Here is an 11,969-nt window from a genome sequence, read left to right on the forward strand (position 1 = left end):
GGCTGTCGAGGGCGGGAGGGGGCGGAAGGGTCGAGGGCTGAGGTGCTCTTCTTGGGCTGGCTGTCCGCCCGCCTGCCGGGCAGCTGCTCCCTCTCGCAGGGCTGCCTCCTCAGAGGCCGGAGCGCCCGGCAGCGCGGTCGCGCTCCGTGGAGATGGTGCGGGCGGCCTGGCCCGTGCCGCGGCCTGGCGGCGGTGGACAAAGCGTGTCGGCACCGCTTGGGCAGCTGCGGCCCGTGCCGGAGCTCGGCCCCGGTAACCCCGCCGGCTGCGGGGCTCTGGGTTGGCGCGGGGCGAGAATGCTTCGTGCAGCCACTTACCCCGCGGCTGCCGGCCCGCCCGAGCCCTGGGTTGGTGGTGGTGGGGCAAAGCGCTGATGGCCCGAGGGCTTTTGAGTCATTGCTTCTCCCCTTCTTAATGTTTTTGCTTAATGAGATTTTTGTGAACTAATTTCCAAGTGAAATTATGATCTCGGGCTATTTGGTTTGCTTTCTACTCCTAGATGATGTTTTGTGGACTGGCGGTGTTGAAGAAACTGAATGAATGGAACAGCTAGGGCAGTCAGGAAGTTTGCATTTCATGCTCTCCACTTGCCACATGTCGCAAATCACGCTGTGTCTCTGAAGTAACCTGGAATCGTTGGAGCTGTGCGTCCTGAGGGACCCTGAGGACCCCTGAAGGTAAGAAAGTGTTCTATAGCATTATCTCCTGTTCTGTTTTTTCAGCTCTGCTGACTTGACCTTTTCTTTTTCTCCCTCTTCAATAAAGTGCATGCATCTGGTCTTTGCTTTGAATGTTGCTATTGGTTTGGCCTTTGTCTTCTCTTTTATGAGCTGCTGCTTTGAACTTTTTATATCTCGCTCCTTTGAAAAATGAGCGTAGTTATAATATCCTGTGAAACATTTCTGCTTGAGTGCCTGTTCACTGCTGCCTTGACTTGTCTTATATTCATTGCGTAGCTTAGTTTCAGCCGTAACTTGTTTGAAATTGCTCCTGCTGTTACAATAAAATGTGCTGGCAGTGTCATATGGACAGACCTTTTGTAAAAACAGTGAAGGTTCTTACTGACAGTCTATAAAGGCAAAATATTTCTGTTACCAATATTTATGTCTTTGTAATGTAATCTCTGGTAGTAGTAATGTTATTTTTTTATAAGTAAGCTTATTTTAAGGCACCTTCTACATACTGTTCTGCATAGAACCTTTTGCAGTGTGGCATAATCTTGTAAGCATGCAGTGTCTTTCTTCGTGGTCTTCTCTGGTAACTATTTCTTACTGACTGTGCTTACTACTCCCATTGAGCTCTGCTTAGGGCTGGAAGGATGGTTCTCTCTTTAACAGAGCAAAGGACAACCTTTTGAAAGTGGGGGGTGGTAAATGAAGATGCAGTGGGTATACATAGTGAAGGGGCAGGGTGGTCACGTCTGCTACACTGTGGCAGGAGGAATGTCCAATGTAGAAGATGCCTAAAATGCCTAAAGTACTTCATCTTTTTTTTTTTTTTTTGTTAAGTAGTTGAAGTGTTAAGCAGAAACACTGAGGGGACCTTTATTACAAGGTATTGGGGATGTGCTCTTGTTTTGGCACTGTCTTGTCTGTACTGAAAATCCATGTGTGCTCTTTCTGGGACAAAAGCCACACAGCCACCTGCTGCAACCTGGGGGCTGCTGTTTGCCTGTCCCTGGAGCTGTGCGTTACAAGGATCAACTGACAATAGCTGGCCGTGTCCCTTTTACCCAAGTACGTAATGGACACTGGACAGTGCCTTAATTTACTGTTTGATGTTTAACCCTTCATTTTGCCTGTAAACTGCTCTTTGTTGCCAGCGAACGTCAAATCTGCCAAGTCTACTGTATGCCAATGCACAGAAGGCTGGCCAGAAGTCTGTGGTTGCCTTTTAATGATGCTCTGAAAGAGGTATCTCCAGCACCAGTGTTCTGTACCTGGTAGCAGGGATGCTGTATCTGAAAGTAAGATTTTTGAGCCAGTTCTTTTCTTTCTCTGTATTAGGTACAAAGTTGATAGGACTTTATTATTATAAGCATATCTGTTAAAAGTCAGTGGCAGCAAAACAGTGGCCTGGTAATGTCCTGCTTACATTCTTAATTATTAGAGCCAGACACTACTCTGAGGATGAGGTTGTAGGTTCTTGTGATTCCTCCTTTCAGAGAGAGCCCATTTTTAAAGAGAGGAGCCTATTGCAGAGGGTTCCTCTTGCAGCGAATGTGACTGCAATATACTTGAAAATCCAGACCAGCCTGCTCACCAGCCTGTTCTCTGTTGCTTGCCTCAAGAGTGAGTTCCCAGAGGATCTGCTCAGCTCTGAGCTGAGCTCAGCGGGAGCTGGGCAGCAACAGCTTTGGCCCTGGGGATGCCACTGATCCTGTTTGCTTTGTGAGAAGTTTGTGAAGGAGAGAGGATCTCTCAGTGAACTCACTAGGGATAAACAGGGACATCATATCTATACAGGAGCTTGCTCTCTCCCTAGTCTACTCATCCGGTGTCCTGTGTACTTTGAGTGAGATGCTGGGATATCACTGGAGAATGGAAGTATGTAACCAGGAATTAAACACTGCAAAGAGAATTTGCTTTCAAGTCTGGATCTGATTCTACGTTTTCTAAGTAAATAAGACCAGATATGATGTTTTGCCTCTCAGTATTTGCCCTAGCTTATGAAAGTTCATTGCTTGTGGATTATTACTTAAATATGGTTGTGGCATGCAAACCTTGCAGAATTTTAAATAAGTGCTGCTTGTCACTTCACCAAAACTCGGCTCTGCTCCTGCTTGTTGCTAAGGATGCAGTTTAGGGTTGAATATTGCAGAGCATGTACCTTATTTAATACAGAAATTAAGCATAGGGAATGATACGGGCACACAGTATTTCTCCTCCACAGCCCTGTTAGCCAGTTTCAGCCAAATAGAGGGAAAGGAAATAAGAATGGTGTTGTAAGCAGCAAATACCAGTGCCTTTGAAACTCCCTGTTTTAACTTGCACTTGTTTCATAGTGCAGAATTTCCTACTGGCAGGTCTGACTTAAGCTTTTATGTTTTCCCCTGTAAATGTTGTGTTTAAAGACATTTGCTCTTTCCAGTTGCAGTTTGTTCAGTTGAAAGAAGTTAGACCAAAATATTTTGATCAACGTATGTGGGAGAAGGGAGGTGGAACAAACAAGAGACAAGAGCTGATTAGCAGCTCGTGTCACCAGAGCAGCTCTAGCTGCTAAGTTAACTTCAGTTGAGCTCTTTTTTTTCTGGTAAGTGCATCAAGCCTGATTCATCATAATCCATAAATGTAATCAGGCACAGAAAACGTGTGATAATAACAGGCATCTGAGAGGAGCCCTCTGACATACTGCACTATCTGCAAAACATCCCATGTGTTAGCAATCAATTACTCATTAAAGTCACATTACTGTCATAAGTGTAATCATGCATGGTATCTATTTCCTCCATGCTTCCTTTGATCCTGAATTTATGTCACTTGTGAGCATGACCCTGCAAAGAGGGCATGAGTGACCCCTAATAACAGGGAGTCAGAGCAAAGTCCCCATGCCAGCACATGCAGGCCTTTCAGGTTTAGAAGTCTTGTCATCTTGTTCCTATGGAACAGAGCACACCCCCCCGCATTGTTTTAGTTCTTCAGAAATACTGCTTTATATATTGTGGCATTATTGCAGCATTTATCACAATTTCCAAATTGGCCTTTCAGTACTTCCTTCATGTACTATCTCTAGTGGCTGGGTGCATTTCTCTGCTTCTCTAAAGGCATTCTGGCACCTTGGCATGGCTGCCCTTTGTGAACAGCCTGGAAGAGCTTTTTTGGCATGCTTGTGGTTCTTAACCTTTGGTGTAAGCGGAAGTTGTGAAAGCTGTATGGGATGTGAGGTCCAAAATAACTTCTACCCTTGCTAATCCCTTAAGGAAAGATGAGTCTTCTGCCTGGATGCTGTGGATGGATTCTCTGCAGTTCCCTACAATCAGGATCACAAATGGCAGTGAGCTGTGCCATCTGCTTTGGGGACAGAGTTGCTGTTGCTCTGTCACTTGCTGTCTCATGAAGAGCAGCTAGCACAGTGTGACTGGGAGAAGGGTGATACCAGTGTCTTGAGCTCACAGGTCCAGTGGATGCAGACTAGTACTGTAGAGTTGCTCAGTGTTCCTTTGATTCCAGCATGTTGGAAAAGACATGCATATCCTGAGGGAAAATTGCATAAGAGGAATGATGTCACAAGTTTGACGCTGCTAGGATAACTTTAGGTTTACTGTCAGAATAGTTACTCACTTGGCTCTCTCTTTCCCTACAGCAGCAAGGGTGCAATGATGGACAACCGTTTTGCTACTGCGCTGGTAATCGCTTGTGTTCTCAGCCTCATCTCCACCATTTATATGGCAGCTTCCATTGGCACTGACTTTTGGTACGAATACCACACCCTTTACCCAGCTGAGAATGTCAGTGAAGCTGGTAGGAGCATCTGGGACGAATTTGTCAGTGAAGAGGCAGATGAGAAGACCTACACAGATGCGCTCTTCCGGTGTAATGGCACAGTTGGATTGTGGCGGAGATGTATCACTGTACCCAAGAACTCTCACTGGTACAGCCCACCAGGTATCTCCAGAGCAATTAACACTTCCCTAGCTTGCCTGTGGTGGTACGTGCGAACTTCCTAAGAACGTGTTCATGCCACTTTCTTCCTCCAGAAAGCTTATTTCTAGCTTATTTGGTTTTGTGAGGTTTTAGTAAAGACAGTCTGAATTTTTAAAGAAGCAAAAGAAGCAGAATGGTCTGTAGCTGTCAGTGCTGCAGACTCTGGATTTGACACATGGTAGTTGATCTAAATGAAGTCTGGTATAGCTTGATTTTTTTTTTTTTTTTTTTTGCATCTTCTGTCCTACTGGGGATACAGTTATAGTTGCTCTGCCAGTCGCTGTCTTTTTAGGAGAGGTCCTGGGACCCAGCAATGGAATAAAGGTACTGCTTTGTCAAGGGAGCACTTCTTTTATCCAGCCATTTGTTTTGCTCATGTCACAAGTGTCCCACTGTTGCATCAGCACATCTTGAACTCCTTGTACTGTAGTGATTGAGGTAGAATGAAATATTTGTATTCTTTTTCACAATGGTTGGGGTCTAAAAAAGTGTGGTGAGCAATTTTAATTGCTTCAAAGTAGATTTTTGGAGACTTCCTGTGTGTGTGAAGCCCTTCATTTTGAACTCTCTTGAAAAAAATATACTTTCAAACACTTTTTCTGCAGAAAAACACATGACATGAAATACTTTTTTTTTTTCTTTCATGAAAATACTTATTTTGGTAGACATTAAACCAGCTCTGCTCAATAGCGTTCTCAAAGCAAAATCTGAGACATAGGAGAAATCTATTGCAAAGAAGCAAGTATTTTCTATTCTTTAAATAGTCCTTCCTATCCCATTTTTGAATGAAGTGTTTAGTACAATACTACATTCTGCACATGGAGATAAGCACAGCTGACTACAAGAATATGTAACAGCATAGTTGAGCATCATGTGCCACGTTTTTTCCCCAATCTGCCAAGCATGGCACAATTCTCTCTGGATAACTTGGGTAAGCTTGAAGATTCTGTGTGTTTAAATGCTGACTGTAGTAACTACATCATAGTAACTACATTGAGAACGTACAGATCTCAATTGTCATCCTGCAGATCTGTTTTGAGAGTTTGTTTTTTTTTCTCTAAATGGAACTCTAAGGAGCTTCCCAGCTCAAATGGTTGGCAATTGAGGAATTGTAAAGAGGGGTGGGGGGAAGACACCTAATGGTTATTTTTAATTTTTTCCCCAGAAACAGATATGATTACAAACTGCATCAGTTTTTCCCTCTCTGACCAGTTTATGGAAAAGTACATAGAGCCTGGAAATCACAATAGTGGCACGGATTTAAATCGAACTTGTAAGTGTCTTTTACTTCTGGCAGGTAAACAAGTAGGATGGGGAGGGGAAAGATGTTTCTCAAATACAGTCACTAGTGAGGAAAGCATGTGTATCTTGCTCTGCATTTCTTGGGTTTTACAGCAGCACAAGCAACAGGTCAAAGTTTAAAAGAAAAACTTAAATGTGTTAGCAAAGGTTTTGCTCATGAATGCAGTACAGGAATTTGCAAGTTAACAAATCTTCCTACTTGAGTGGAGCCTTTGGTCCTTTTTAGCTATGAATGTAAAATGTCTGATGAAGCAGAAGCAGTGTGGGTAGAAGGGAATATAAGACGGTGGGAGAAGATCAGTTTCAAGCCCATCTTCAACAAACTTGTCTTGTGTGTTTCTTCCATGTGCAGATCTCTGGCGACTGCAGTTTCTTCTGCCCTTTGTCAGCCTTGGCCTCATGTGCTTTGGGGCTCTGATTGGGCTCTGTGCTTGTGCCTGTCGCAGCCTCTACCCAGCCATTGCCACTGGAGTCCTCCATTTCCTAGCAGGTAGGTCTCCTGCCATCCACCACTCCATTCTCCAGAAGCCCATAGTGACAGTCGGAGCACTTCAGCATTGAGCTCATTGTCCTTTCCTACTTTCTTCTCCAGGGCTTTGTACGCTGGGCCTCGTTGGCTGCTATGTAGCTGGGATTAAGCTGCTCCATGACAAGCTGCCCCTGCCTAATGATGTGAGGGGTGAATTCGGCTGGTCCTTCTGTCTTGCCTGTGTCTCAGCACCTTTGCAATTTATGGCAGCTGCTCTATTCATCTGGGCAGCTCGTACCAACAGAAAGGAATTCACTCTCTTGAAAGCGTACCGTGTAGCATAAGTGCTGCTGCTGAAGTACTGGGTTTCCATGTTATAGCCCCCGCTGTCCTCAACCCTTGCGACTTTTTTCTTTTAGTCAGGATTTTACCTTGTACTCTGTGTGCTTCTTGCCAGTTGAGACAATTTAGCCTACAGGCCCTGAAGACAAAGACCTCTGGGTTAAATGACCAAACTCTGCCAGAAGTCTGCAGAACTTGAGCAGGTTTTTTAATTGTTGGGGTTTGCTTTTTCTTAAGAATCACTGTTATTTTTTAAGCTCCAATTGGTTGCTGACTATCCCCTTGACATGCCCTTCCTAATTTTATTACCCTGTCAGCCTGGAGGAAATAGGAGTGGTGGTGTGGGGTGGAAGAGGCATAGGAAAAGATGCAGGTATAGGAAGAATGGGAACCTTGGTGCACAAATAATAAATAATCGGGAGCTGTCTGCTGTGTGATCCAAGCAGGCAGGACCTACAGAAAGTACTCAAGAGACATGGGGGAACTCATAAACCTCTGTTGTGGAAATACTGTAGCTCAGTCAGTCCTGTAGCCTAGCTTTGGGTCTCTTATTCCCGCTAGTTAGTTACCTCCTATGGCTTCTGCCAGAACTGATGGCAGGCAGAGCAGCTGGCTGTGAGAGAGCCTGCACAGCACGGCACAGCATGCTGAATGGAAGGCTATGTGCTCGCTTGTGCCAGGGAATGGGATAACTTGGCCCACATGGAGCTTTGTGCTGCTCTAGCTACACTGCTTCCAGGACCCAGGCTAGTTTGGTATCTGCACTACCTGTGGTTGTACGCTCTGATCTTAACTTGTGGTGCTTTTGCTTGCTGTGAAATAAGGTTTTCCTCTCTCTTGTTGTGTTGAAAATGACCCCTCATGAGTTTTTTGGTTTTAATTTGGTTTAGTGTATGTGTGTATATGTACATATATAAACTTAACTATTTTAAAGCTCACCTGTTTATCCTGTATAGCACACAACAAGTTTTTTTAAAAGGTGCTGCTCTTTTCCCATCTTGTCCCAAAAGTATTGTTTAAATGAAATAATAATAATTAAAAAAAGACTCAAAAATTTTCCATGTTGCATTAATCTGATGGGAGGCTGAGGGAATGGTCTGGAGCAAATTTTACTTGCAGAAAGAAGAGCCAATGTCCAGATCATTCTCTGTTTTCAGGGAAAAGACACCAGAAACAATGAGGTTAAATTTTATATTTGTAAATGCAGTTCTTGGGCTCCTGCTCACTTCAGTTTTCTCCTGCTCAGTCACTGGGGAATGAACATCCCATAATCTCTAATTAGCTCACAACTTCTGCGCATATTTCTTCTAAATCACTGCAGCTCTAGCCTGACTGGGTGGCATGTCTTATCTAGAAGACAGTGTTCCAAGACTAAACTGTTTAAATCTGAGTCTTTAACACCCCTCAGTTCCTTACTGCATCTTTAATATAAGAAGTGTGGCTTAGAAGAAATAAATCCTGGCAAAATGAGTACTTCTTTGATGGCAGGGGTTCTGTGGAATACTGTTGATGAGAGTGACACAAAAATAGGCATTTTTGTCTCACAGCTAGGGTTTTTACTATTTTGTTTTGTTCTTCTCTCCCCTTTTTTTCCCCCAGTAGTTGTTTCTACCCAGGCTGTGTTTGCTGGGTCAGCAAACACCAGATCAGGGGTATCTGCTAGTACCATTTCTTTTTTTTTTTTTGTCATGTGTGTGATAGGGATCAGCCTACTTCTCCTTTTATTATCATCATTGGAATCTTTACAGAATGAAACAAGGGTGGTGATAAAAAACAGGTTCACTGAAAAAGTCGTTCAAGATAATCCTCTTTCTCCTGCTGTTGAGTATTTCTTTACCTTTCCTCCTAAACCAGCTTTCCCTCTGTACAACAGGCCAGTTCGAACCTGGTGAGAGGGGTGGTGCTTTTGTGCACCATCTGAGAGTAAGTGAAAGTCTGTGCTGCTGCTGTGTACTAATGGGGTGCTTTTTCAGAGTCATTCTTTATTTCTGATTTAGGTAGATAAGGCCTAACTGCTCATCTTGTCTTGTTCCTCATTTGTCAGAAATACTAGGGCATGGGAGCATTAGGTCAGGTCAAAAGGACTGGAAGTTGCTATTCTGCATTTGAAGAGTAAACACAGCTGCTTGTTTTATCTACTGTAGTTCAGTGGTTTGGTTGGTTTGGTTTCTTTTCTTCAGGAGCTGACAAAAGATAGTGTGTGATGTTAATCTGAGTGGTGGGACTCCTGTGCGCTTGCTGTCTCCTCTTGCATCTGACACCTGTTTTTCTGACCTGTAAATCTCAGTTTTCCAATGTTAACATTCTTCCTTCCAAAAGAAGGATTGTTATGGAGAGAAAAGGGAATGTTAGAGGCACTGTCCTTTCTTGGTCATTTTAAGTATCAGTAAAACCAAGATGGCCTACTTTTGTCTGTGATTCAGATAAGTGCTGAAATGAAGAAAACAGGCTTTACTTGATCCTTGATTTGTACCATTTTACTAAAATGAGGGTCACCTTTCAGGATTTGTTTTAGGTGGTTTTTCTTCATTCTTGTGTAAAGAGTTCTTGATTAGAATGAATTTCAGCGAGAGGCAGATTGCATGCAAAAAAGAGGGCTAGCCCTCTCTGCTACCTGGGGTGATGGATCTATTAACTGTCATGCCTCGTAACTGTGTTTTGCTCGAGGTGTAAAGGGAGCAAGAGTTCTTGGGCTGCTGGCTTGGGTCCACTAAATAGTGTTGGAGGACAGAGAAAGAGTCGACATTGAGGTTGGTGTAATTCTATAAAAGAGAGATGATTAGGCATACTAACAGATAATGAGGCTTCTTCAGCCAGAGCGTGTGTTACAGGTCTTTCACACTGGCAGATCCTCATTCCGCATTTAAGTGCTGGCTGCATTCAAGAGAAGGTCGAAGCCTTTGCGTACATTTATGGTCATGTACATGTATGAAAATGCAAATACCCTTGCTCAAAAGAGTGAAAAGTGCTCAAACTCTGGAGGAAAGAGGTGAGATCAAAGGCTAATTTGTGTTCCTCAGTAATTTATGGTCTCGCCATGGGAGATGTTTACTGATACTGGTTCAGTATTGGAGATGGGGAAGAGGCAGATATACACAGATCAAAACAGATGAAGAAAAGGCATGTCCTTGTGTTTCTGTGTGCACAGAAGAAATGGCACGTATCTCTAATGCTGTTGTATGGGCCAGTGAAAGTGAAGGCATCTCAAAGGAAAAGGAGAAACAAGAGAAGGAGGAATTCCTCCAGACTGAGGGTGAGAGCTGGGGACTCTTGACACTCTGTGGGAGCAAGCTCCCAGGGCTCCAGCATGACTGGTACTGTGCAGCCCACCCACAGTACCCTCACAGTGGTGGCATAAGCCAGTGGGCGAGCTCTCCTTATGTGCTTATGAGAAGTCCATAAAGGTTCTGTCTGCTGAATCTTGAGCTGAGCAAGCTGCATTTGTGCTTCAAACATGCCCCTGTATGACAATGTTTCCTCTTCGTAGGCTTGGGCTTGTTTTCCTGCCACCACTGTGGAACCTCTAGGAAAGCAGGACTAGCAGAAAGCCGTGCAGAGCAATAAAGTGTTTAGTCTGCGTAGCAGCCTCTTCTTATTTTCTTCCTTGAAGTGACATTTTCCCTGTCCTCTCCCCCTGCTGGTCAATGAAGCTGCAAAGAGGGGTTTTATTGTGACTAAAGACAGCTCCCACTGATATTAGAAGAGAGATTGCTGAAAGCAGGATAACAGTCAATCCCATGTCCTTACTTTAATACAAAGGCCATATAGTGCCGACACAAAAAAGTTTAAACAGAGGGGACAGTTTGGCACTTATGGAAGAAGTAGCATGTTGTGGGTACGAGTGTTAGCACAGTCTTGGATGACCCAAGAGGCCTTTCTATATCTGTTGTCATGCTAGAAACTGTGTGGTAGTCTAGTTTTCCTTCCAGATTGCATGGTGGCCATCTAGTCCTTTCCTCATGGAAGGTGTGTTGGAGTCTTTCTGCTGACAGTGATAGTGAATGCCTCCTTTCCCCTCATCTGAAGTGCTCTGACGTGTGTTTTAAGAAAGGTGTTTGGTTTGGGGGGGCGGAATTCTGTTCTTTGTCACTTACAGTTGCCACCAAGTTATTTACAAGCTCGGTCTGTCTCCTGCAGTGCTGTCATTGTTGTGGGATTCAGGTTAATGGCTTCTGAAAAGCTCTTTCCTCCTCGCTAGCTTTGTTTGCACTCAGCCAGCACCTGCTCACCTTCAAAGAGATTCTGAAATGTCAGCACTCTGTCATCATTGTATCTCAGGTTGATTGTCTACCTCAGTCTGTGAGTATTTCCTGCTTGAGTAGATTGTCTATCTTAACATCTTGAAGTGGCTTCCACCACCTCTGTAGCTTTGTGCTATAGAGCTTCTTTATAACCTGGTTTCTAATAGGAAAAGTTCAAAAGTTTGCATGTTTACTACTGGGTTCAGTTGCTGTAGAATATTATTCTTGGCCTATATTTTTAACTACAGTCTTCAAGACTGCAGACTGCAAAGTTGTAGCCTTTTTCCAAGTTATGGTTCAGATCTATTCATGCAGTGGAAGAATGGCTACTCTAACTGGAAGACTGTATAGGTGTCTGGATGTGGCAGTAACAGCCATATGCAAAATGAGACTTCACAAGCACCTGTCTGCCTACTGATAAGTGCCAAACCTTTGTACAAATTGATGACCACTGACAAAAGGGACAACCATAATGTATTCCACTCCTCCCTCCCTCCCTCCCTCCTCCCTTCTAAAATTACCACTCTTAAAAATAACCCCAGGGACAGTGTTTTATGCATTGATCAGGTTAGAGCAGCAAGTGTCAAGTCTCTGTGCTTCATGCTTTCTGTGTACAGATAAAGGGTGAAGATAACTGATTTTTTTGCAGAGGATCTGAGTATCTCTCTAGCCTTGCATTTTCTGAGGTGAAGATTGAAAATTTTCAAGAAAACTGGAATCTGTTGTGTAATGAAAATTAATTACTTTCATTAATCAGAACTCTGCTAAAAAAGTGATTTTTTTTTTTTTAATGGCCTCTTCTATCTTACATTAAATGGTTTTAGAATATTTTTCAGATTGATGCTTGCAAAGAAGATCATCTGGTTTTTGTATTGTATCACTATCTCAGAAGTAAGTGGAAACCTTTACGTATGTAACTTTTTAATGGACCTACCCATTGCATCTGTGATTTGGGCTAGGTCTCAGTATCAG

At 43.6% G+C, this 11,969-nt stretch overlaps 1 protein-coding gene across 2 annotated transcripts; it reads left to right on the forward strand.

The window, feature by feature from the left end:
• Positions 1 to 64: 64 nt before the first annotated feature.
• CLDND1 (claudin domain containing 1) lies at positions 65 to 7,811 on the forward strand. 2 transcript variants are annotated; one of them, XM_062622066.1, is made up of 5 exons: positions 65 to 677; positions 4,303 to 4,604; positions 5,809 to 5,916; positions 6,298 to 6,435; positions 6,538 to 7,811. In XM_062622066.1, exons 2-5 carry the CDS (start codon positions 4,316 to 4,318, stop codon positions 6,756 to 6,758), a joined length of 756 nt encoding a protein of 251 aa, XP_062478050.1. In that variant the 5' UTR covers positions 65 to 677; positions 4,303 to 4,315; the 3' UTR covers positions 6,759 to 7,811. The 2 variants fall into 2 exon arrangements, with proteins under 2 accessions (XP_062478050.1, XP_062478049.1); XM_062622065.1 differs by lacking the exon at positions 65 to 677 and adding an exon at positions 3,132 to 3,252.
• The last annotated feature ends 4,158 nt before the right edge of the window (positions 7,812 to 11,969 follow it).

This window comes from Pezoporus occidentalis, unplaced genomic scaffold, assembly GCF_034315485.1.
Source record: "Pezoporus occidentalis ecotype Australia unplaced genomic scaffold, CSIRO_AGI_Poc_V1 ctg24, whole genome shotgun sequence".
NCBI lineage: Eukaryota > Metazoa > Chordata > Aves > Psittaciformes > Psittacidae > Pezoporus > Pezoporus occidentalis.